At 39.8% G+C, this 26,673-nt stretch overlaps 2 protein-coding genes and 1 pseudogene across 9 annotated transcripts in view; 1 reads left to right on the top strand and 2 right to left on the bottom strand.

The window, feature by feature from the left end:
- Nucleotides 1–5,538, top strand: part of GINS1 (GINS complex subunit 1) — a 28,791-nt gene extending 23,253 nt beyond the window's left edge. For 2 of the 3 annotated variants that reach the window (XR_009248769.1, XR_009248768.1), the window contains exons 6-8: nucleotides 1,708–1,782; nucleotides 2,956–3,261; nucleotides 4,969–5,538. Coding sequence is in view for 1 of the 3 variants with exons in the window: in XM_058684672.1 (XP_058540655.1) it covers nucleotides 1,708–1,782; nucleotides 4,969–5,037 (144 nt within the window). In the remaining 2 variants the exon portion in view is untranslated. The remainder of the gene's footprint in view (nucleotides 1–1,707; nucleotides 1,783–2,955; nucleotides 3,262–4,968) is intronic. The other variant, XM_058684672.1, reaches the window with a different exon arrangement.
- A 626-nt stretch (nucleotides 5,539–6,164) lies between these two features.
- On the bottom strand, nucleotides 6,165–14,848 carry LOC131486337 (PRELI domain containing protein 3B-like; annotated as a pseudogene).
- Nucleotides 14,849–25,263: 10,415 nt separating this feature from the next.
- The window catches only part of NINL (ninein like), a 205,455-nt gene continuing 204,045 nt past the window's right edge, over nucleotides 25,264–26,673 (bottom strand). For all 6 annotated transcript variants that reach the window (XM_058684663.1, XM_058684661.1, XM_058684665.1 and 3 more), the window contains one exon: nucleotides 25,264–26,249. In XM_058684663.1, coding sequence (XP_058540646.1) covers nucleotides 26,058–26,249 — 192 coding nt within the window. In that variant the 3' untranslated portion in view covers nucleotides 25,264–26,057. The remainder of the gene's footprint in view (nucleotides 26,250–26,673) is intronic.

The raw sequence follows: 26,673 nt of genomic DNA, 5'->3' as shown, positions 1-26,673 counted from the left end.
CCCCACAAAGATCCACAACAAAATCTAGCTTTTGGGAAACTACTAAACAAACTACCCAGTTACTTTAACAAATAAATTGCCAAGGGGAGGAAGGAAAAGGGGAATAACTGTATAGATTAAAAGATGTGGAGACTTGTTAGAAACATGTAATGTGTAGCTTTTGTTGGATTCTGATTTGACATGGCAGCTTTAAAAAAATTCATGAGACAAATGGGGAAATTTGGGTACTAACTGGATAGTTCATGATATGAAAATTATTAATGGGCACCTAGGTGGATCAGTTGGTTAACCATCTGACTCTTTGATCTCGGCTGAGGTCATGATCTCACTCTTTGTGGGGTGGATCCTGCTTAGAATTCTCTCTCTCCCTCTCTCTCTGCCCCTCCCCCACTTGCATGCATGCACATGTGTGTCTGAGCTTTTCATTCTCTCAAAATAAATAAACATTTTTTTAAAAAATTATTAATAAGATGTGATAACAGTATTGAGATTATGCTTTTTAAAAAGAATCTTATACCTGAAACTAATACAACATTGTATGTTAACTAACTGGAATTAAAATAAAAAGTGAAAAATTTTTCAGTGAAACCAAAAGCTAATTCTTTGTGAACAAGATAAAATTAATAAACCTCTAACAAATTATAAATACACAAATAAAAAGAATCTTATTTTGTAGAAATAGATACTAAAATATTTATAGATGAAATGGTATCCAGGATTTGCTTCAAAATAATCCAGAAGTAGGTGAGGGAATAAGTTTGGCCACATCTTGATAATTGTTGATGCCAGTTGATGGAGTTTCATTGTATTAGTATTTTTACTTTTGAATATGTTCGAGATTTTCCATAATAAAAGTCTAAAGAAGCAAAAAGGTGGTAGTGGTGGTAGGGATTTTTCTTAAATAGTATTTCTTGAACTAAGTAAAATACCTTTGGGAGTCATGGTAAGTAAGATTCCAGAGGAATCAGGGCATGAAATTATCCTGGAAAAGTAGAAGACTGGAACTTGCTGTTGGGGTTGGCTTCATTCATAGCAATGTGAGAACTCAGTAGCACAAACTCCAGTCCTGAGTGCTCATGGGAGAGGAAAACTGTGGTCCTGGTGTCCTGTTGCAACACTGAGAATTGGAGTCAGTTGGTGATCTTGGCAGTTGCACACATGGTTTTCAAAAGGCTGCTTTACTCTCCCACCTTCTGACCAAGAGTCTCTCCTGATACTTAGGATGTGATTCTGCATCTGTTCTTTCATGGTGTACTTCTACCTATTCCTGGGAAAGAATCTGCATATTGAAGGAGATTGGAAGAATCTCTTTAAAACATTTTGGAGACTTACCTATGTCCTATTCTCAGATATTGTTATATTTTTGGAAGAACCTATAAGAGGCAAGTTGGAGTCAATCTAAAACATTTTCTTTTCTTCGTAGATACGTACTTTGATTTTTCAGGATTTGCAGAGGCAACACAATACATGATGTTGTATTCCCTCTGCAGCTCCCTGGGTTTTCTTGGTTGCAGCACAGACATACACATACATTTGGATATCTGCCATTCTTCTTCCTCCCCATCCAAACAGGACATTTGGCATCTCTAGAGGACCACAGTAAGGAATGCTAAGCCCATGTACACAGAGAAGAAACAAACAGAAAGTGACTTTATGGTTACTACATATTAAAAATAATTTCGATAAAACATCAGTTTTTCTTTTCAGGTGCGGTGTCTAAAAGACTATGGAGAATTTGAAGTTGATGATGGTACTTCAGTCCTATTAAAAAAAAATAGCCAGGTACTTCTCATCTTGAGATACTTTAAATCTTATAAGAGTGTTCAATGGTGGAAATGTTAGAATCAGTAGCAAAATAAATGTTACCTTGTGATGATCATTTGTATCATAAGCATTATGCTTAGTATAAGATACCCTGTTTTGGCCATTTTCTGAATATAAAGACTTGAAGCAAATGTTGCATATTACTAAGAAAAAGTTAATTTATTAGATTATCGCATGTATTTAACACTAAGCATGTTCCTGGGAAATTATCACAATGGGCCTTATTCTGGGTAAGCGGGTTTGTTCTAGTTAAGGGCCTGTTAAATTGTTGGATTTAGCTACTTTGAATTTATTAAAAAGGTGGTAAGCACTCACTTTCATCTTGTACATCACCCTTTAAATCCTAGTTCTTTAACAAGCAAAGAGTATACGGATCAAAAATTTCTAAGTATTTAACATGTAAACCTAATAGTTTAATAGAGAAAGACTGAAATTGTGAATCTCAATATATTGTTTTCTTAGAAATCATCAAGTTCACATTAGATGAGTTTTCACTTCATATGCATTCACATTAGCTAGATTTATTTTTATCCTGTCTTAATTGTTTGTAGTCACATTAGTGTAGGACAGAAAATGACCTAATAAAAACCACTTTCTTTCCTTCCCATTTTGTTTTCAGCCAATTAGTATCTAAAGCCCTCAAGTCATTGATGTCTTGTTTATGCCCTGGAGCAAAGTAATGCTGAGGTTATGTGGTTCCCTTAGGGTGAATTATTTTACTAGTACTCTTGGATCTTTTATTTCCTAAAAAATAAAAAAATTTTTTTAATGTTTAATTATTTTTGAGGGAGAGAGAGAGAGACAGAGCATGAGCAGGGGAGGGGCAGAGAGAGGGAGACACAGAATCCGAAGCAGGCTCCAGGCTCTGAGCTGTCAGCACAGAGCCCGATGCGTGGCTCGAACTCATGATTTGTGAGATCATGACCTGAGCCGAAGTTGGACGTTCAACCGACTGAGCCACCCAGGCGCCCCAAAGTTTTAACATTTTAAAGACACATTTTCAGGGGACCCTAAAATCTTTGGTTGGTAAGGCAAAAATTTCCTTCCCAAGTATCCTCTTCGAAGTAGGATAATAATGAATAGAAAGCAGATGCTAAAGAAATGCTCTCATAAAAATCTGTCCTTCTGTAGGACCCAGCAGGAAGCTCTGATTCACAAGAGCAAAGCTATCCTCATAAAGCAAGACAGGAGAAAACTGCATCTCCAGCACCGTCCTGTTTGAATTTCTTTCTCAAGCTCTGTGGCTGATCTCCCCACCTAGTGTGCTGAGACGGTGATTTTTCACTGGAGTGCCCAGGTGGGCCTGGGGCAGTTGGAAACCAGCTGAGTCCCTCTTCCTGCTCCCCACTAAACAATTGTCACTCTCTGTGTGGACCATGCAGAAGCCTTTCCCTTGAGATGCTTTTGACTTGTCTCTCAGTATTGCCCTACCCTCAGGTATAAAAATGGAAAACAGTTTTATATGTTTTTTTACCTACTATTTATTTATCTAGTATAATTGATATTAAAGGGATTTTTAAAATGTCTGACCACATCTAAAACCAGTTTTCTACAGTTTTCTGTAGAACCTGGTGTAGATCATTTATTAATAGGGGAAACATTTTTTTGCCATACTTTTTTTTTTTTTTTTTTTTTTGGAGAGAGAGTGTACTCGGGAAAGGGGGAGAGGGAGAATGAGAGAGAATATTAAACAGGCTCCACACTCAGCACAGAGCCCAACTCTGGGCTAGGTCTCACCACCCTGGGATCATGACCTGAGTCGGAATCAAGTCAGACACTCAACTGACTGAGCCACTCAGGCGCCCCAGCATACATTTCTTTATACTTGTGCATATGGCAAGCATTTTCTGTTTGTTCAGAAATCAGAACCTCCTCCCCCTTTTAAGTAGGTATTAGAATAACTTAAACGAACAACTCAATTTCCCCCCCCTTTTTTTTTTTACATTTTATGTTCTCAAGGCATTTTAAAACCTCACTTAACAGTTTAGACAGCAGTGTGTCTTCAGCCCATGAGTCTTCCTGGCTGGTCAGGAGGGATTTGTTTAGTCACAGGCCTCATAATGAATGGGCCTGTGAACTGGTGAGGTGCACAGGGCCACTGAGCTACATTGCGCATCCTGGAATAATTTTGACAGTTTCTCCTGCTGCAGTTACTTTTTTATTTCTTTATTTTGAGAGAGAGGGCACACATAACGTGCTTGTGAGCAGTGGAGGGGCAGAGAGAGAGGATCCCAAGCAGGCTCATACTGTCAGTTCAGAGTGGGGCTTGATCCCGTAAACTGTGAGATCATGACCTGAGCTGAAATCCAGAGTCAGACACCCAGGTGCCCTTGCAGTTACTTTCTAAGAGTATTTGCTCATACTTTTCTGACATAGCATTTGTAGTTTTTACCCAAGTATGTCTTTCTTTTCTTTGAGGTTTCTTTGGTCACCTGTGAGCTTGGAAAGTTTTCCTGCCCTGCTTCTTGCACCTCCTCAGCCCAGACTTCAGTAAACATTTCGTTTTAAGTCTCTGTGCTTTGAGGGAGTCAGACAGGAAGGCTCCTTTCTGCCTCAGAAGGAGAGTGGTTTCTTAGGAGGACACAGAGGGCAAGCATTAGCTGGATACCAGTGTCACAAGCAGTGTGTGAACAGCACCCATGTTGTAGGTTGCAGATACTTTTAATCCTTGTACAATATAGGAGGAAAGTTGCCACTGTTGTTACTAGAAGAATAAATGTTCCGACTCAATACTAGAGAAAGCTTAATGGGGAAGATGCTCCTTTCCCTGGTCTTATTAACGAACTGCTGTCACATTTGTAATCCACTGCCACAGAATCTCACCCCTGGATTTTCTGTGCATAAATCCCAAAATGTAGACACTAAGCAAAATTCATACTGGAATGCAGAATTCTTCAGTTTAAATTGAACTTAAACAAACTATGAATTTGTTTATAAAAATCAGAATTCAGTGTGGTTCTAGGTGGCATCAATTTTCAGTTGATTAAAGTAGCAAATATACTTGTTTAGCTTTTAACTGCTTAGCTGTTTGAAAAATATGTAATCAAATTGCTGCTTTTTAATGATGCAAAATGTAATTTTAAATTCTTTTCCAATCGTTTCTTTTCTCTCCTCTTCCCCGCCCCACACCCCGATTCCTCTCAGCACTTCTTACCTAGGTGGAAGTGTGAGCAGCTGGTCAGACAGGGCATTCTGGAGCATGTGCTGTCCTGACATTGGGCTGAGGTGCTGCCAGGCTTTTCCCCATGGTGTGAGGCAGAGCCAAGACACGGAAAGTTCTACATGTCCTTCTCCACCTTCCCCTGTTTGGTTTTAAAAGTTACAGACATTCATGAAGATAAACAGGAATATCTGGCTGAGGAGTATCCTTTTGTACAGGATTCTTCTTCCTCTTTGTAATAAGCTGTATCTATAATCCTAACATTCCTGTAGTTATTAAAGTGTGTTTTTTAACAATTTTTTAATGAAAGTAATGAAAATGAAATGTAATGCAAAAGTAATGAAAGTATTTGAATTTCTTAGTTTTTCCCCCAATAGTAATGATTATTTTCATTAATGAACATCTCTGATGTTGCCCACAGTACAGTATACTAAGTCATAAAACATAAAGTACAAATCCAAGGAAGGTAGTAATACCTTTCCTAAGTTACAAAACTTTGGCAAATTAATACAGTATCCTTTAATACAATAAAATCCTTTTTTGTTGTTGTTGGAGTCATGTATTACTCTAGTGATAATTTTTACTCCAAAAATGTCATTTAAGTACCAAAAGAAAACACTGTGGTTTTTAATCGTTGTCTATAGCAGAGCAAGTTATTTTATACAAATTAATATGTCTTTTAAAACTATGCAACTTCTCCTTTTAAAGAGCATTCCTTCAGGAGCACCTGACTAGCTCAGTTGGAAGAGTATGCAACTCTTGATTTCAGGTGTCGTGAGTTTGAGCCCCATGTTGGGTGAAGAGATTACTTAAATAAAAATAAAACTTTAAAAAAATAAGTGTCTGACTTCAGCTCAGGTCATGATCTCATGACTTCATGGTCTCATGTTCGTGAATTTGAGCCCCACATTGAGCTCTCTGCTGTCAGTGTAGAGCCTGCTTTGGATACTGTCTCCCAATCTCTTTCCCCATTCTCTGCTCACGTTCTCTCTCTCTCTCTCTCTCTCTCTCTCTCTCTCTCTCTCTCTCTCTCTCAAAAATAAACAAATGAACATTATGAATGAAGGAATGGATGAGTGAATGAATGAAATGAAAATAATCAAGAGCATTTCCTCATGCAAGCACATGAAGTGTATTTACCACAGTCGGGTAATTATATGTATTTAGGTGGCTCTGCTTTGTTCTGGGGTTGGTCTAAAGCCAGAGTTCCAGTGCATGAAAAGCTTCCAAATTCTAAAGGAGATTTAATAATGCCAATATGATTTTTAAGTCCTTTTCATAATGTGTTAAATTTTTACATGAATACTGGAATCCTCAAAATTAGATGGTCATTTCAAACAATACTACTTTCAGATGATCCCTTTGGTTTAGAAACCCTGCACCTCTTTGTTTTGATCAAAATTCATACAGCTTTTCTTCAACTTATTAAAAAAAACTCTGCCTAAAATATAGTTTTATTTTTTAAATAACGAATTTTTCCAGCTTGCAGAGACCTGGGGGAGCAGGTGTCACATACCAACTTTCCTTGTCATTTCCCTACAAATGCTGCCACCATTGGTGTCCCTATTCTCCCTCTCGCCAAACCTGCCAATTCTTCAATCTCAGCATTAAATTTATGTATGCCCATTCCATTGCTTCTTGGCCCTTATTAGCATTTGAAGATCCCACACTTGCCATCAGTCCTTCAAGGTAACTGGTGAGACTGATTCCTTTCATGGTGACTGGCTTCTTCAGTCAAAACAGTTTTTTCTGGGTCGTGAGGATGTGGTTTGTATATAAGTCTCACCTACTGAAGCCATATTTGTAAATAAAACATTAATAGATTAAAATCCCTTTGTTTTCTCTGTAGGATCCACTACAGAATGTTCTTGCACATGTTTTATTTTTGTTTCAATATATGAAGTTTATTGTCAAATTGGTTTCCATACAACACCCAGTGCTCATCCCAACAGGTGCCCTCCTCAATACCCATCACCCACCCTCCCCTCCCTCCCACCCCCCATCAACCCTCAGTTTGTTCTCAGTTTTTAAGAGTCTCTTCTGCTTTGGCTCTCTCCCACTCTAACCTCTTTTTTTCCCCCTTCCCCTCCCCCATGGGTTTCTGTTAAGTTTCTCAGGATCCACATAAGAGTGAAACCATATGGTATCTGTCTTTCTCTGTATGGCTTATTTCACTTAGCATAACACTCTCCAGTTCCATCCATGTTGCTACAAAGGCCATATTTCATTCTTTCTCATTGCCACGTAGTACTCCATTGTGTATATAAACCACAACTTCTTTATCCATTCATCAGTTGATGGACATTTAGGCTCTTTCCATAATTTGGCTATTGTTGAGAGTGCTGCTATAAACATTAGGGTACAAGAGCCCCTATGCATCAGTACTCCTATATCCCTTGGGTAAATTCCTAGCAGTGCTATTGCTGGGTCATAGGGTAGGTCTATTTTTAATTTTCTGAGGAACCTCCACACTGTTTTCCAGTGTGGCTGCACCAGTTTGCATTCCCACCAACAGTGCAAGAGGGTTCCCGTTTCTCCACCTCCTCTCCAGCATCTATAGTCTCCTGATTTGTTCATTTTGGCTACTCTGACTGGCGTGAGGTGATAATCTGAGTGTGGTTTTGATTTGTATTTCCCTGATGAGGAGCGACGTTGAGCATCTTTTCATGTGCCTGTTGGCCATCCGGATGTCTTCCTTAGAGAAGTGTCTATTCATGTTTTCTGCCCATTTCTTCACTGGGTTATTTGTTTTTTGGGTGTGGAGTTTGGTGAGCTCTTTATAGATTTTGGATACTAGCCCTTTGTCCAATATGTCATTTGCAAATATCTTTTCCCATTCTGTTGGTTGCCTTTTAGTTTTGTTGATTGTTTCCTTTGCTGTGCAGAAGCCTTTTATCTCATAAGGTCCCAGTAGTTCATCTTTGCTTTTAATTCCCTTGCCTTTGGGGATGTGTCAAGTAAGAAATTGCTATGGCTGAGGTCAGAGAGGTCTTTTCCTGCTTTCTCCTCTAGGGTTTTGATAGTTTCCTGTCTCACATTCAGGTCCTTTGTCCATTTTGAGTTTATTTTTGTGAATGGTGTGAGAAAGTGGTCTAGTTTCAATCCTCTGCATGTTGCTGTCCAGTTCTCCCAGCACCATTTGTTAAAGAGACTGTCTTTTTTCCATTGGATGTTCTTTCCTGCTTTGTCAAAGATTATTTGGCCATGCTTTTGTGGGTCTAGTTCTGGGGTTTGTATTCTATTCCATTGGTCTATGTGTCTGTTTTTGTGCCAATACCATGCTGTCTTGATGATGACAGCTTTGTAGTAGAGGCTAAAGTCTGGGATTGTGATGCCTCCTGCTTTGGTCTTCTTCTTCAAAATTACTTTGGCTATTTGGGGCCTTTTGTGGTTCCATATGAATTTAGGATTGCTTGTTATAGTTTCGAGAAGAATGGTGGTGCAATTTTGATTGGGACTGCATTGAATGTGTAGATAGCTTTGGGTAGTATTGACATTTTGACAGTATTCTTCCAGTCCATGAGCACGGAATGTTTTTCCATTTCTTTGTATCTTCTTGAATTTCCTTCATAAGCTTTCTACAGTTTTCAGCCTACAGATCTTTTACATCTTTGGTTAGATTTATTCCTAGGTATTTTATGCTTCTTGGTGCAATTGTGAATGGGATCAGTTTCTTTATCTGTCTTTCTGTTGCTTCATTATTAGTGTATAAGAATGCAACTGATTTCTGTACATTGATTTTGTATCCTGCAACTTTGCTAAATTCATGTATCAGTTCTAGCAGACTTGGTGGAATCTGTTAGGTTTTCCATATATAATATCATGTCATCTGCAAAAAGTGAAAGCTTGACTTCATCTTTGCCAATTTTGATGCCTTTGATTTCCTTTTGTTGTCTGATTGCTGATGCTAGAACTTCCAACACTGTGTTAAACAACAGCGGTGAGAGTGGACATCCCTGTCGTGTTCCTGATCTCAGGGAAAAAACCTCTCAGTTTTTCCCCATTGAGGATGATGTTAGCTTTGGGCTTTTCATAAATGGCTTTTATGATTTTTAAGTATGTTCCTTCTATCCCGACTTTCTCGAGGGTTTTTATTAAGAAAGGATGCTGAAATTTGTCAAAAGCCTCTTCTGCATCGATTGACAGGATCATATGGTTCTTTTCTTTTATTAATGTGATGTATCACATTGATTGATTTGCAAATGTTGAACCAGTCCTGCAGCCCAGGAATGAATCCCACTTGATCATGGTGAATTATTCTTTTTATATGCTGTTGAATTCAATTTGCTAGTATCTTATTGAGAATTTTTGCATCCATATTCAGCAGGGATATTGGCCTGTAGTTCTCTTTTTTTACTGGGTCTCTGTCTGGTGTAGGAATCAAAGTAATGCTGGCTTCATAGAATGAGTCTGGAAGTTTTTCTTCCCTTTCTATTTTTTGGAATAGCTTGAGAAGGATAGGTATTATCTCTGCTTTAAATGTCTGGTAGAATTCCCCTGGGAAGCCATCTGGTCCTGGACTCTTATTTGTTGGGAGATTTTTGATGACTGATTCAATTTCTTCGCTGGTTATGGGTCTGTTCAAGCTTTCTATCTCCTCCTGATTGGGTTTTGGAAGCGTGTGGGTGTTTAGGAATTTGTCCATTTCTTCCAGGTTGTCCAGTTTGTTGGCATATAATTTTTCATAGTATGCCCTGATCATTGTTTGTATCTCTGAGGGATTGGTTGTAATAATTCCATTTTCAATCATGATTTTATCTATTTGGGTCATCTCCCTTTTCTTTTTGAGAAGCCTGGCTAGAGGTTTATCAATTTTGTTTATTTTTTTTAAAAAACCAACTCTTGGTTTCATTGATCTGCTCTACAGTTTTTTAGATATATATTGTTTATTTCTGCTCTGATCTTTATTATTTCTCTTCTTCTGCTGGATTTAGGCTGTCTTTGCTGTTCTGCTTCTGTTTCCTTTAGGTGTGCTGTTAGATTTTGTATTTGGGATTTTTCTTGTTTCTTGAGATAGGCCTGGATTGCAATGTATTTTCCTCTCAGGACTGCCTTCGCTGCATCCCAAAGCGTTTGGATTGTTGTATTTTCATTTTCATTTGTTTCCATATATTTTTTAATTTCTTCTCTAATTGCCTGGTTGACCCACTCATTCTTTAGTAGGGTGTTCTTTAACCTCCATGCTTTTGGAGGTTTTCCAGACTTTTTCCTGTGGTTGATTTCAAGCTTCATAGCATGTGGTCTGAAAGTATGCATGGTATGATCTCAATTCTTGTATACTTATGAAGGGCTGTTTTGTGACCCAGTATGTGATCTATCTTGGAGAATGTTCCATGTGCACTCAAGAAGAAAGTATATTTTGGGGCGCCTGGGTGGCGCAGTCGGTTAAGCATCCGACTTCAGCCAGGTCACGATCTCGTGGTCCGTGAGTTCGAGCCCCGCGTCAGGCTCTGGGCTGATGGCTCGGAGCCTGGAGCCTGTTTCAGATTCTGTGTCTCCCTCTCTCTCTGCCCCTCCCCCATTCATGCTCTGTCTCTCTCTGTCCCAAAAATAAATAAAAAACGTTGAAAAAAAAATTAGAAAAAAAAAGGGGGAGGTTGTCAAATATACAGCTCTCTCTTAAAAAAAAAAGAAAAGAAAAAAGAAAAAAGGAAGAAAGTATATTTTGTTGCTTTGGGATGCAGAGTTCTAAATATATCTGTCAAGTCCATCTGATCCCATGTATCATTCAGAGCCCTTGTTTCGTTATTGACTGTGTGTCTAGATGATCTATCCATTTCTGTAAGTGGAGTGTTAAAGTCCCCTGCAATTACCACATTCTTATCAATAAGGTTGGTTATGTTTGTAATTGTTTTATATATTTGGGGGCTCCTGTATTTGGCGCATAGACATTTATAATTGTTAGCTCTTCCTGATGGATAGACCCCGTGATTATTATATAATGCCCTTCTTCATCTCTTGTTACAGCCTTTAATTTAAAGTCTAGTTTGTCTGATATAAGTGTGGCGACTCCAGCTTTCTTTTGATTTCCAGTGGCATGATAAATAGTTCTCCATCCCCTCACTCTCAATCTGAAGGTGTCCTCAGGTCTAAAATGAGTCTCTTGTAGACAGCAAATAGATGGGTCTCGTTTTTTTATCCATTCTGATACCCTATGTCTTTTGGTTGGCACATTTAGTCCATTTACATTCAGTATTATTATAGAAAGATATGGGTTTAGAGTCATTGTGATGTCCATAGGTTTCATGCTTGTAGCGATGTCTCTGGTACTTTGTCTCACAGGATCCCCCTTAGGATCTCTTGTAGGGCTGGTTTAGTGGTGATGAATTCCTTCAGTTTTTGTTTGTTTGGGAAGACCTTTATCTCTCCTTCTATTCTAAATAACAGACTTGCTGGATAAAGGATTCTTGGCTGCATATTTTTTTCTGTTCATCATATTGAAGATCTCCTGCCATTCCTTTCTGGCCTGCCAAGTTTCAGAAGAGAGATCAGTCACGAGTCTTATAGGTCTCCCTTTATATGTTAGAGCATGTTTATCTCTAGCTGCTTTCAGAATTTTCTCTTTATCCTTGTATTTTGCCAGTTCCACTATGATATGTCATGCAGAAGATCGATTCAAGTTACGTCTGAAGGGAGTTCTCTGTGCCTCTTGGATTTTAGTGCCTTTTTCCTTCCCCCGTTCAGGGAAGTTCTCAGCTATGATTTCTTCAAGTACACCTTCAGCACCTTTCCCTCTCTCTTCCTCCTCTGGAATACCAATTATGCATATATTATATCTCTTTAGTGCATCACTTAGTTCTCTAATTTTCCCCTCATACCCCTGGATTTTTTTTATCTCTCTTTTTCTCAGCTTCTTCTTTTTCCATAATTGTATCTTCTAGTTCACCTATTCTCTCCCCTGCCTCTTCAATCCGGCCGTAGTTGTCTCCATTTTATTTTGCAGCTCATTGATAGCACTTTTTAGCTCCTCCTGGCTGTTCCTTAGTCCCTTGATCTCTGTAGCAAGAGATTCTCTGCTGTCCTTTATACTGTTTTCAAGCCCAGCGATTAATTTTATGACTATTATTCTAAATTCACTTTCTGTTATATTGTTTAAATCATTTTTGATCAGTTCGTTAGCTGTTGTTATTTCCTGGACGTTTTTCTGAGGGGAATTCTTCCGTTTTGTCATTTTGGATAGTCCCTGGAGTGGTGCGGGACTGCGGGGCACTTCCCCTGTTCTGTCTTGAATAACGTGCGTTGGTGGGCGGGACCACAGTCAGACCTGATGTCTGCCCCCCGCCCACCGCTGGGGCCACACTCAGACTGGTGTTTGCCTTCTCTTCCCCTCTCCTAGGGGCGGGATTCACTGTGGGGTGGCGTGGCCCATCTGGGCTACTTGCACACTGCCAGGCTTGTGGTGCTAGGGATCTGGCATATTAGCTGGGGTGGATCGGCAAGGAGCACAGGGGCGGGAGGGGCAGGTTCAGCTTCGGGAGGGGCCCTGCAGCACCGGGAGGGAGTCAGACCTGCTGGAGGGATGGATCTGCAGAAGCACAGCGTTTGGTGTTTGTGTGGTGCAAGCAAGTTCCCTGGCAGGAACTGGTTCCCTTTGGGATTTTGGCTGGGGGATGGGCGAGGGAGCTGGAGCTGGCGAGCGCCTTTGTTCCCCGCCAAGCTGAGCTCTGTCATCCGGGGCTCAACTCTCCCTCCCATTGTCCTCCAGCCCTCCAGTCCTCCAAGCAGAGCTGTTAGCTTATAACCTTCCAGATGTCAAGTCCCGCTTGCTGTCGGAACACACTCCGGCCCCTCCGCTTTTGCAAGCCAGACTCGGGGGCTCTGCTTGGCAGGCAGGCCAACCCCCCACCCCCGCCCTCCCCCGCTCCCTCCCGCCAGTCCATGGAGCGCGCACCGCCTCGCCGCCCCTCCTACCCTCTTTCGTGGGCCTCTCGTCTGCACTTGGCTCCGGAGACTCCGTTCTGCTAGTCTTCTGGCAGTTTTCTGGGTTATTTAGGCAGGTGTAGGTGGAATCTAAGTGATCAGCAGGACGTGCGGTGAGCCCAGCGTCCTCCTACACCGCCATCTTCCCAGGATCTCCTCTGCACATGTTTTAGTTCTTGCTGCACCAATAAGAGATTTAACAATGGAAGGCAGTCCCCTCTGTACTGAGAAGTCTATGGCTGTGCAGCTTTCCAGGGGGATCTGTCTGTCCAGTACATCGGTTGCAACCATGCTTGGGTTCATAGGGTTTGGGTTATTTCTGCACTGCAGCTGTTTTAACAGTTTCCCATGGGTAGTCAAAGACCTGCTCTGAAGTCTACATCTTTATGGTGCTCGTACCTGCATGATGTCCAGGGGGCCCCTGGAGGACAAGGAGGCCGAATAGTCACACTTGCCCCTGCCCTGCCCCCAGCCACCCCACCGCCATTTTAATTTCTTTCTATTTTTTTTTAATGTTTATTTTTGAGAGAGAGAGAGAGGGTGTGACGGGGGAGGGGCAGAGAGAGGGAGACACAGAATCTGAAACAGGCTCTAGGCTCTGAGCTGACAACAGAGCTTGATGTGGGGCTCAAACTCATGGACCGCGAGATCATGACCTGAGCTGCAGTCAGACACTTAACCGAGCCACCCTGGTGCTCCTGAATTTCTTTTAAACAATCTCTTGCTGTATAGGGAGAAGGTAGGTCTCTGCATCTTGTTTCTGGTGATGTGCATTGTGTAGGCCCCAAGCTGGATTTCTGGGATATGTGTTTCCAAATCAACCTGGGCAGGTGGAGCTGATGGTCTATCAAAATTCTCAGTATATGTGGGGTGCCTGGGTGGCGCAGTCGGTTAAGGGTCCGACTTCAGCCAGGTCACGATCTCGCGGTCCGTGAGTTCGAGCCCCGCGTCAGGCTCTGGGCTGATGGCTCGGAGCCTGGAGCCTGTTTCCGATTCTGTGTCTCCCTCTCTCTCTGCCCCTCCCCCGTTCATGCTCTGTCTCTGTCCCAAAAATAAATAAAAAACATTAAAAAAAAAAAATTTTAAAAAAAAATTCTCAGTATATGTAATGTTTAATGACAATAATATGTATCATCTGGCTATTTGGGAAGGCAGAAAGGAAGGACACAGTGGATTTTGCCCATTTCCAATAGCAATGCCTGGTCTGGCTCTTGTCTGCTTGTGAATTTGTGAGGTGGCTACCAGTATCACCACTTGGAAGAGGGAAATAGAAACTGGGGCTAGAAGAGGAACTTTGTGCAAGTTCCCCCATACCCCGATTCACACTGACTAAAAAGTCACATGAAGCAGAGGGCACCTTCTGTTTTTTGATGAAATGTGAACAGTAGTGGTTGGAGAGGCACAGAGTGCTCCTATCTGGTAGTCTGTGGCCTTTCTCCACCTGGCCCCTGCACGAGCAGCCCAGTAATCTGAAAGAGGCATTCAAATTTGAAAGTCCAGATAACTCCAGCACCTGGCATATGCTGTATGTGCAGTTTCATTTTTACACGGGAAATGTTTCTGTCCAAAATTATATTCAAGAAATCAAGTTATAGAAAGACTTTACTTGGGATGTGAATTTGTATATTTTCATAGTAGACCTACTTAGGTCCATAGGCTGTCCTTTGCAGATTATTTTCATTATCAAAAGAATTTCAACCCATAATTTTTGTAGCCGGATCAGATTTTCACCTAAATCTCTATGGATAAACAATAAGGAAAAATTCCCTAGTGAATGGGATGGATGATGTTGCCATTTTAACTGTGGGTCTGTAGCCACTCCCTTGTATTCTACTCCCAGAGCACATGGAAGCACGCAGCCAGGTGAGCCCTACAGTCCACACGGGTCTGCTGTGAGGATGCATGGCTGTGGAGCACATTGCTGTGTTGCCAGCCCAGCAGCATTCCCGAACTTAAACTGTATGATGTATTTTTGTATTTAATTTCCCAAATAAAATAATAAGTATATTATTTACTTGAAATGAATGTATACTATTTGGAAATTTGGAATTTGGGGGCTTTATTGATTTATATTGACTACCTTTCTATTTAGAATTGTGGTTAGATTTTTAAACATTTTTTTAAAAATAATTAAATCTTTTTTTTTAAATTTACATCCAAATTAGTTAGCATATAGTGCACCAATGATTTCAGTAGATTCCTTAGTACATCTTACCCATTTAGCCCATTTCCCCCTCCCACACCCCCTCCAGTAACCCTCTGTTCTCCATATTCATGAGACTCTTCTGTTTTGTCCCCTTCCCTGTTTTTATATTAGTTTTGTTTCCCTTCCCTTATGTTCATCTGTTTTCTCTTAAAGTCCTCATATGAGTGAAGTCATATGATATTTGTCTTTCTCTGACTAATTTCACTTAGCATAATACCCTCCAGTTCCATCCACATAGTTGCAAATGGTAAGATTTCATTCTTTTTGATTGCCGAGTAATACTCCATTGTGTATATGTATATGTATATATACCACATCTTCTTTATCCATTCATCCATCTATGGACATTTGGGCTCTTTCCATACTTTGGCTATTGTTCATAGTGCTGCTATAAACATGGGGATGAATGTGTCGCTTGGAAACAGCACACCTATATCCCTTGGACCCAATTGCTGGGTCATAGGGTAGTTCTATTTTTAGGAACCTCTGTACTGTTTTCCAGAGTGGCTGCACCAGCTTGCATTCCCATAAACATGTATTTTCTTATGCAGGTAATATACATGCAGTTAGGGAAAATAAGTTAAACAATGTAGGAAATGAAAGTCTGTTCCCCCTTTCCTAGCAGACACTGCCACCAATGTGCTCACTGCTAACTCATCTCACACAAAGTCCAATCCCATTTCTTTCTAAATGGTTTCCTAGTTATTGTCAATTTAGTCCTAATGTGAGTGGAGTCTTTTTTCTATTATATTTCCTAACTGGCTGCAGCTGAAACATGTAAAAAGCTGCAAATTATGATGACTTGGCCACATCCTAGTATTTATATAAACTCATTTTTTTTCATATTGATATTGCCCAGAACTTCCAGAAAAATATTGACCACTGCTAGTAACAAGTGGCAGCTTATCTTTTTCCTGAATTGGTTGGATGCCAGTCTTCTTTCTCAACTTTTCTATTCCATACTTCAGGAAAAATACCAAAATCTGTGGCCTCTCTCAGTGCAACTTGAAGCCTCAAAATAAATTCAATGTTGTAATTAAAAATAAAACAATGGTTGGGGCGCCTGGGTGGCTCAGTCGGTTGAGTGCCGATTTCAACTCAGGTCATGATGTCATGGTTTGTGAGTTTGAGCCCCGCATTGGGCTCTGTGCTGACAGCTTGGAGCCTGGAGTCTGCTTCGGATCCTGTGTGTGTCTCTCTCTTTCTCTGCTCCTCCCCCGCTCATGCTCTCTCTCTTAAAAATAAAAAAACATTAAAAAAATTGTTTTAAATAAAAAAACAGTGGGGAAGATGGCAAAGCAGCATGGAAATTCTCTTCTTCTTTCGTCCCTGAAATGCAGCTAGATCAGCACCAAACCATTTTGCACACCTAGAGAAATTGATCTGAGGACTAATGCAACAATCTGCATAACTTGAGCCACAGAACTCGGCAAGTACATGGCACAGAGAGATGAACTGGGGGAGAGAGAAGCCACGGAGGGTGGGGAGCTCTTTTTGCTGAGGGCAGAGACAGGGAAGAGTACAGGAAAAGCACTCCCCGCAAAAGCAGCTGGTGACTAGGAGAAAGAGTGGGAACACCTGCAAAGAACTGAAGAAAGGGAAAAGGAGAAAGGAGAGGGTTTATACAGAGCTCTGCAGCTCGATACCTGGATACCTGGTGGTGCTCTGATGGGAAGGGCAAATCCCCAGGAGCAGTGAGGTCCGAAGGGTCCTAGGGCCACATGGAGGGGAAGTAGTTCCCCTGCAGGGAGGACATTTGGTAGAGGCTGTGTGGCCTCCCCACAAGCAAAGGGCCAAGCGGACCCCAGATTACAGCCATGTTTGCTGGTGTTGAAACTAAGATGCCGTAGCAGGATTCTCCCACAGAGTCGTGACACTGAGGCTTTTTGATTTCCAGGAAGCAACTTTATTCGTGCCAGCACCACTCAGTTGGTTTTGTACCCAAAGAACTGAGCACTGAACCTCACATGGCATAGTTTTTTAATACATTTTCTATTCATTTGTCTCCCATATATGGTAACACAGATAAACATGCAGTCTGATTAGTCTCCGTTTACAAAGTCATGAGGGATGTCACGGAGGCACATAGTCCAGTTACCTTGAAGTTTTCTCTCCTTTTTTCCCCCTCTTCTTAGGGAGGGGACCCTACCACAACGCTAGGGTGCCATGAAGCCTGGTGCCAGATGTGTGTTGTGATTTACCATAGTCCCTAAACTGCTGCTACACAATTACACAAAAATTCTCTGGGGCTGGCTAGCACCTGGCCGCAGTCTCAGGGCCTCTGCAGAGGTGCGGTTGCATGAGCACGCTCAGAGAACAGGCCAGCATCTGGCTATTGCTCAAGGCCCTCCCCCAGGGGGCCAGAGTGGGTTCAAGCTGCAGGGTGCTCAGAAGTAAGGGGTTAGAGAACTCAGGACTCATTAAAAAGGAATTAGAGAACTCAGTGACTCATTAAAAAGGAATAACATCCAAATCATAGGAGTCCCAGAAGATGAAGAGAGAGGAAAAGGGGTAGAAGGATTGTGTGAGCAAATCATAGCAGAAAAATTTCCTAACTTGGGGAAAGACGCAGAAATAAAAATCCAGGAAACACAGAGAAGACCCAGTAGATTCAGCAAAAACTGACCATCACCAAGGCATATCATAGTCAAATTCACAAAACACACAGACAAGGAAAGAATCATGAAAGGAGCAAGGGAAAAAAAGTCCTTAACCTATAAGGGAAGACAGGTTCACAGCAGACCTATTCACAGAAACTTGCTAGAAAGTGGCAGGATATATTCAATGTGCTGAATCAGAAAAATACGCAGTCAAGAATTCTTTATTCAGCAAGACAAAAGGAGTGATAAGGAGTTTCCCAGATAAATAAAAACTAAAGGAGTTCATAACCACTAAACCAGCCCTGCAAGAAATTTGGGGAGAAAAGATAAAACAAAACAAAAAGATCAAAAGCAACAAAGACTAGAAAGGACCAGAGAACACCATCAGAAACTCTAGCTCTATAGGCAACAGAATGGCAATAGGTTCATATCTTCCAGTACTCATTCTGTCAATGGACTAAACACTCCAATCAAAAGATATAGGGTAACAGAATGGATAGAAAACAAGATCCATCTATATGCTGTTTACAAGAGACCCATTTTAGACATAAAGACAACTTTCAGATTGTAAAGAAAGGGGATGGAGAACCATCTATCATGCTTTCTTTCCAAAAGAAAGCCAGAGTAGCCATACTTATATCAATCTAGATTTTATATTTTTTTTTTCAACGTTTTTTATTTATTTTTGGGACAGAGAGAGACAGAGCATGAACGGGGGAGGGGCAGAGAGAGAGGGAGACACAGAATTGGAAACAGGCTCCAGGCTCCGAGCCATCAGCCCAGAGCCTGACGCGGGGCTCGAACTCACGGACCGCGAGATCGTGACCTGGCTGAAGTCGGACGCTTAACCGACTGCGCCACCCAGGCGCCCCAAGATTTTAAAAGACTCTAACAAGAGATGAAGAAGGGCACTATGTCATAATTAAGCAGTCTATCCACCAAGAAGATCTAACAATTGTAAACATTTATGTCTTCAATGTGGAAGCACCCAAATATATAAATCAATTAATCACAAAGAAATTCATTGATAATAATACCATAATGGTAGGGAACTTCAACACCCCACCTACAGCACTGGACAGATCACCTAAGCAAAAAATCAACAAGGAAACGATGGCTTTGAATGACACACTGGATCAGATGGACTTAACAGATATATTCAGAACATTTCATCCTAAAGCAGCAGAATATACATTTTTCTCCAGTGCACATGGAACGTTCTCCAGAATAGACCATATCCTGGGACACAAATCAGCCCTAAGTATAAAAAGATCGATATCATACAGTGCATATTTTCAGACCACAACGCTATGAAACTCGAAATCAACCACAAGAAAAAATGTGGAAAGACAACAAATACTTGGAGACTAATGAACATCCTACTCAAGAATGAATGGTTAACCAAGAAGTTAAAGAGGAAGTTAAAAAGTATATGGAAGCCAATGAAAATAACACCACAGCCCAAAACCTCCGGATTTCAGCAAAGGTGGTCATAAAGGAGGGAAGTATATAGCAATCTAGGCCTTCCTAAATAAGGAAGAAAGGTCTCATATACACAATCTAACCTTACACCTTACAGACATTGACAGAACAGCAAATAAAACCTAAAGTGAGCAGAAGACGGGAAATAATAAAGATTAGAGCAGAAATCAATGCTATCAAAAACAAAAATAAAAACAACCCAAAAAACAGTAGAACAGATCAATGAAGCCAGGAGCTGGTGCTTTGAAAGAATTAACAAAACTGATAAACCACTAGCCAGGTTGATCAAAAAGAAAAAGAAAAAAACCCAAATAAATAAAATCAAGAATGAAAGAGATCACAACCAACACAGCAGAAATAAAAACAATAATAAGAGAATATTATGAGCAACTATATGCCAACAAATTGGGCAATCTGGAAGAAATGGACAAATTCCTAGAAATATATAAACTACCAAAAATGAAACAGGAAGAAATAGAAAATTTGAACAGACCCATAACCAGTAAAAAAATGGAATTAGTAATCAAAAATTTCCCAATAAAAAAGAGTCCAGGGCCAGATGGCTTTCTAGGGGAATTCTACCAAACATTTAAAGAAGAGTTAACACCTATTTTTTTTAAGCTGCTCATAAAAATAGAAATGGAAGGAAAACTTCCAAACTCATTCTATGAGGTCAGCATTACCTTGATTCTAAAACCAGACAAAGACCCCACTAAAAAGGAGTTCTACAGGACAATTTCCCTGATGAACATGGATGCAAAATATTCTCAATAAGATACTAGCCAACTAGATCCAACAATAGATTAAAAGAAATATTCATCACAATCAAGTGGGATTTATACCTGGGATGCAAGGCTGGTTCAATATCTGCAAATCAATCAATGTGATACATCACAATAAAAGGACAAAAACCACGTGATCCTCTTAATAGATGCAGAGAAAGCATTAGACAAAATACAGCATCCTTTCTAGATAAAAACCCTCAAGAAAGTAGGGATAGAAGGATAATACCTCAAATTCATAAAAGCCATATACTGCTTATATCATCTTCAACAGGGAAAAACTGAGAGCTTTCCCCCTAAGGTCAGGAAGACGACAGAAATGTCCACTCTCACCACTGTTTTTCAACATAGAATTGGAAGTCTTAGCTTCAGCAATCAGAGAACACAAAGGAATAAGAGGCATCCAAATTGGAAAGGAGAAGTCAAACTTTCACTCTTTGCAGACGACATGATACTCTATATGAAAAACCCAAAAGATTCTACCAAAAAACTGCTAGAACTGATCCATGAATTCAGCAAAGTCGCAGGATATAAAATCAATGCACAGAAACCGGTTGCATTTCTATACAACAATATTGAAGCAACAGAAAGAGAATTCAAGGAATTGATCCCATTTACAACTGCACCAAAAACCATAAAATACCTAGGAATAAATCTAACCAAAGAGGTGAAAAACTATACACTGAAAACTATAGAAAGCTTATGGAACTGAAGTGAAGAAGACACACACCAAAAAAGGGGAAAATATTCCATGCTCCTGGATTGGAAGAACAAATATTGTTAAAATGTTGATACTACCCAAAGCAATCTACCTATTTAATTCAATCCCTATCAAAATAACACCAGCATTTCTCATAGAACTAGAACAAATAATCCTAAACTTTGTATGGAATTAGAAAAGACCCCAAATAGCCAAAGCAATCCTGAAAAAGAAAACCAAAGCTGGAGGCATCACTATCCCAGACTTCAAGATGTATTACAAAGCTGTAATCATTAAGACAGTATGGTATTGGCACAAAAACAGACACTCAGATCAATGGAACAGAATAGAGAACCCAGAAATTGACCCACAAACATATGGCAAACTAATTTTTGACAAAGGAGGAAAGAATATCCAATGGAATAAAGACAGTCTCTTCAGACAGAAAATGGTCTTGCGAAAACTGGACAGCGAAATGTAGAAGAATGAACCTGGACCACTTTCTTACATCATACACAAAAATAACCTCAAAATGGATGAAAGACCTAAATGTAAACAGGAAGCCATCAAAATCCTCGAGGAGAAAGCAGACAAAAAACCTCTTTGACCTTGGCCGCAGCAACTTCTTACTCAACAAGTCTCCAGAGGCAAGGGAACAAAAGCAAAAATGAATTTTTGGGACTTCATCAAAATAAAAGCTTCTGCACAGCAAAGGAAACAATCAGCGAAACTAACAGACAACCGATGGAATGGGAGAAGATATTTGCAACATATCAGATAAAGGGTTAGTATCCAGAATCTATAAAGACTTACCAAACTCAACACCCCAAAAACAAATAATCCTGTGAAGAAATGGGCAGAAGACATGAATAGATGTTTCTCCAAAGAAGACATCCAGATGGTCAACAGACACATGAAAAAATGCTCAACATCATCATCAGGGAAATACAAATCAAAACCACAGTGAGATACCACCTCAAACCAGTCAGAATGGTTAAAATTAACAACTCAGGCAACAACAGATGTTGGCGAGGATGTGGAGAGAGAAGATCTCTTTAAACTCCTGTTGGGAATGCAAACTGGTGCGGCTACTCTGGAAAACAGCATGGAGGTTCCTCAAAAAATTAAAAACAGAACCAGCCTACAACCCATAATTGCACTACTAGGTAAATATCCAAATGATACAGGTGTGCTGTTTAAGGGACACATGCACCCCAATGTTTATTGCGGTGCTATTGACAATAGTCAAAGTATAGAAAGAACCCAAATGCCCATCGATGGATAAATGGATAAAGATGTGGTGTGTGTGTGTGTGTGTGTGTGTGTGTGTATGGAATATATATATATATATATATATATATATATATATATATACACACACACACACACACACACACACACACACACACACACAATGGAGTATTACTCGGCAATGAAAAAGAATGAAATCTTGCCCTTTGCAACAACGTGGATGGAACTAGAGGGTATTATGCTAAGTGAAATTAGAGAAAGACAAATATCAAATGACCTTACTCATATGTGGAATTTAAGATACAAAACAGATGAACATAAGGGAAGGGAAGCAAAAATAATATAAAAACAGGGAGGGGGACAAAACATAAGAGATTCTTAAATACAGAGAACAGAGGATTGCTGGAGGGGTTGTGGGTGGGGGGATGGCTTAATGCACAATGGGCATTGAGGAAGACACTTGTGGGATGAGCACTGGATGTTATACTTAGGGGATGAATCACTGGATTCTTCTCCTGAAATTATTGCATTATATGCTAACTTGTATGTAAATTAAAAAGTAAAAATAAATTAAAAAAATAAAACAATGGTAATTAATATATGATTTTTCTAAGTATGGTTTTGGAACTTGAGTAATGATCATATGGTTTCTTACTTCCTTGTGTTATGAATTACATAAATAGAATTTTGTTGTGGCACTAGGTGGCTCAGTTGGTAGAGTATGTGATTCTTGATCTTGGAGGCATGAGTTCAAGCCCCACATTGGGCACATAGATTACTTAAAAAAATGAAATGTAGAATTTTTTTTTTTGTTGAACTACTTTGCATTCCCTGGGCTACATTCTTCTTGGCCATGGTGTGTTCACTACTCAGGTTATCAGGTAACTGAGAGATTTGATTTGCTCTTCATTTGTTGGGGAATTTCCCAACTGTGAGTAATGTTGGTTTACAGTGCTTTGGACGAGGGGAATGTGTACATGTGCATGTATCTATATGTGCTTTGTCAGTGGTGTTAATTATCTGTCCCTATGAAACAAGCCACTCAACACATGGTGTCTTTACGCCACAACATTTTATTAGCTCTCATGATTCTCTGGGTTGATGGGGCTCAGCTGGGTCATTCTACAGATCTTACTTGGGTTCTGCACGCAGCTGCACTCAAATGCTACCTCCCCATCTCTGTATGGTTTCCAGTGAGCTGGCTGGGCTTCTTACCTGGCATCTCAGGACTCCCATAGTTAAGACATTGGAAGTGGGTGCTGCTATTTTTCTGAGAGGCTAGGCTTGGTACTGAATGAGTCCCACTTCCATCACAGCCCACCAGTCAGCCCAGATGAGTGAAGGCCCTGTGAACCCCACAAAGACAGGAGTACAGGGTGGCCACCACAGCCAGATTTGGTGTTAGTGTTCTCGTGTCTCAAATGAGTTGATGCTCATTCCTTTGTCTTTTAAAAACAGAATTGTAACCTTAAAAATAGCTTTAATACTTACAGAACAATTTGGGTATGAATCTTTGGGGGAGAAATGTTGACCTTTGATAAATTTTTAATTTTTCTTTAATTTTTGGTCAAAGTGTTGACTTTTTCTTGAGTAAATTTTAGTTAATTGTATTTTTCCAAATCAATTTTAATCTGTATTTTGAAGTATATTGAAATGTTTTACTTTTCTGTACATATGGTTATTCCTAATATTATATATCTGCTTTCCCTTTTTTGTCTTAGTCATACAAGTGTTTTAAAAATGGTATCTATAATGATATGTATTAATTTTTCCGGATGTAGAGGGAGATGCAGATTTCAGATGATGTATTGCTTTAAACAATTTATATTATTTAGGATGGGTTGAATTTATTATTCTATTTTGTGATTTTACAAGAAACACTTAATATATTCACATGGTACAAAACATATGTGTATAGGGGCACCTGGGTGGCTCAGTCAGTTAAGCATTCAACTCTTGATTTCCACTCAGGTCAGCCACATAGTGTCTGATACTGAGCACAAAAGTAGGCATAGACAGTATATAAGTGAATAGGTGTGACTATGTCATTCAAACTATTTACAAAAACAGGTCATGAAGCTAGGCTTAACCTATAGTGTGTAGTTTGCCACCATTGTTCTTCTATTCCTGACTTCTGTGATCTTCATTATTTCCTTTCTTCTGCTCACTTTGGGCTTCTTTGTTCTTTTTCTAGTTATTTAAGGTGGAAGTGGAGGTCATTGATTTGAGACCTTTTTAATACAGGAATTTAAGACTATGAATTTTCCACTAAGTAATGCTTTAGCTCCACACCTCAAATTTGATAAGTTGTGTTTTCATTTCCTTTCAGTTCAAAATATTTTCTAATTTCTCCTGATTTCCATGAACTGAATAGTTCATGAATTATTTAACAGTGTATTATTGTTTCTAAATATTCGAGCATTTCCTAGATATCATTCCGGTCTTCATTCCTAATTTAATTCCATTGTGGTCAGAGAAAGTACTTTGTATGACTTAAATTGTTTTAATTTTTTTTGTGACTTGTTTCAAGGTCCACAACATGGTCTATCTTTGTAAATATTCTAGGTGCACTTCTGCTGTTGTTGGAGACTATAAATGTCAATTGTTTGATAGTGTTGTTCATGTCTACTGGATCCAATCTCCTTGTTACTCCAGTCCCAGCCAGAAGTCCACAGTGAATGAAGAACTGTGCCCTTTGATGAGTTTTGACAAATGTATACAACCATGTAACTCAAACTATATTAAAACTATTTTAACAACTAGTAGAACTAGTTCCCATTCATTGCTCTTCTTTTTTAAATTTTCCATATTATTTTATTTGCTTATCTAGCTGTACATGTAAACTTTAGAACTGTCCAACTCTGGACAAGGGAATTGGAGAAAGGAACACCCACTTGTGTTTTTATTGGAGCTATATTACATTAATCAGTTAATTTAGAAGAACCAACTTTATGTTGTTGAGTCTCCCTATCCAAGAACTGATGTTTCCATCTGTTCTGTTCTTTTTAAGTGGGCTCCATGCACAATGTGGAGCTTGAACTCACAATCCCCAGATCAAGAGTCGTATGCTCTGCCAACTGAGCCAGCCAGGCAGGCACCCCTATTCCAGTCTTTTGTGTATTTCCATAGTGCTTTAAGACAGACAGAAGGGGACGGGGCACAGCAGCTTGAGGGTAGTGGCTGACTCCAGGAAGGAGAAAGAGGTTGACAGCAACAGAACAGGGGCTGCACCTCTATCTACATGTAGCAGAAGGATTTTAATACATCTAGCTGATGGGCACAGGAGTGTTTCTTATAAAACTATTTTTCTATTTAAAATATTTAATAAAAACTTAAACTTAGAAGTTAAAACAATTTTAATAGAAAAGAGTTTTTGTAAATACAGTGACTCTTCATTGTACAGTAGTTTATTCTCATAAACCAAATAACCATAACTTATGTATATTTTGGATATAAAACTAGACTTTTCTTTTTTCTTTACATATAATACAATTTCCAGTGTGATGACATTTCAATGAGGGAAAGATTGCATTCGCAATACCATCATCCCTGAGACCACAGACCTAAAATAAGCACTCTCCAAACATCTTCCTGTGGTAGAGCAGTCCCTGAAGAGGGGGCTTCCCCTCCATTGTCTTTGATCGCAGGGTTGACAGTCTCAGCAAGGAGTCTTTCTAGAATGTTTGTACAGACACAGCTTGAGAATGCTAATGATCTAAACCCAAAGCAGTAACAGTGAAAAGATGAAACTGTCCAGAGCCCTTATTTTTCATTTTACTCTCTGTAGCCAAGGTCAAAGGTACAACATTGAAATTGATTGATTTTACCATTTTTCTTTTAGTCTTACTTCACTGAAAGCTACCCATAATTGTTTCACCAATGAGTAGCAAAACTGAGAATTTTACTGGAGAAATTACCCAGGACTACTAATAAAAATGTAGTCTTTTCCAGCATGTCTATTTCCTGAGCAGCTGGCACAGTAGACATTTTTAAACGTGTGTAAGGTGAACAAGAAATCAGAAATCTATGTCCAAGGGTGCACAACCAATGAACGTTAGGATATTATGACATCATGGTGGCTTAATTTTAAAAGATATTCTTTCAAAATGAATTCCAGGAAAACAAGCAACCTTCACACAGAGAGGGAAGCTGAAGCGATCTTACTGATGAGTCTGTTGAGAGCTCTAACTTTTTCTTCCAGGATGCAGTTTTTCTTCTCAGCATCTCGTAGTTTCTCTTCGGTGACCTGAAGTGCCTTTGTCAGGTGAGCATTTTCCACATAGAGATCCTTGAGCAGCAAATGAGATTTTGTGTTCTTTTCAAACTAGGGAGGAGAGAAAAACCATACTTTACTATTATTCTAGTGCAGAAATGTTGCATGACAGCTTGCCCCTCCCACTCTTTCAAGTGTGTTTGGAACACAGTTCCAGGGTTTTTACATATCTCATACACAAACATTGGGTATAATGACAATTTTTATTAAACCTGGCATGAAAGATGAAATTTAAGTCAACTTTATGAGAGTTGATTTTACCATGAAATGAAGATATAAAAGATCAAAATCACCAGCCTTAAATTTTTTTTAACCATTTATTCATTTTTGAGAGAGACAGAGTGCAAGCAGGGGAGGGGAAGAGGGAAAGGGAGACACAGGATCCGAAGCAGGCTCTAGGCTCTGAACTATCAGCACAGAGCCTGATGCAGGGCTTGAACTCGTGAACTGCAAGATCATGACCTGAGCTGACGTT

This window comes from Neofelis nebulosa, chromosome 9 (assembly GCF_028018385.1).
Source record: "Neofelis nebulosa isolate mNeoNeb1 chromosome 9, mNeoNeb1.pri, whole genome shotgun sequence".
Taxonomy (NCBI): Eukaryota; Metazoa; Chordata; class Mammalia; order Carnivora; family Felidae; genus Neofelis; species Neofelis nebulosa.
The sequence above is the reverse complement of the archived record's forward strand: the minus strand, read 5'-3'. Positions and strand labels throughout refer to the sequence as shown.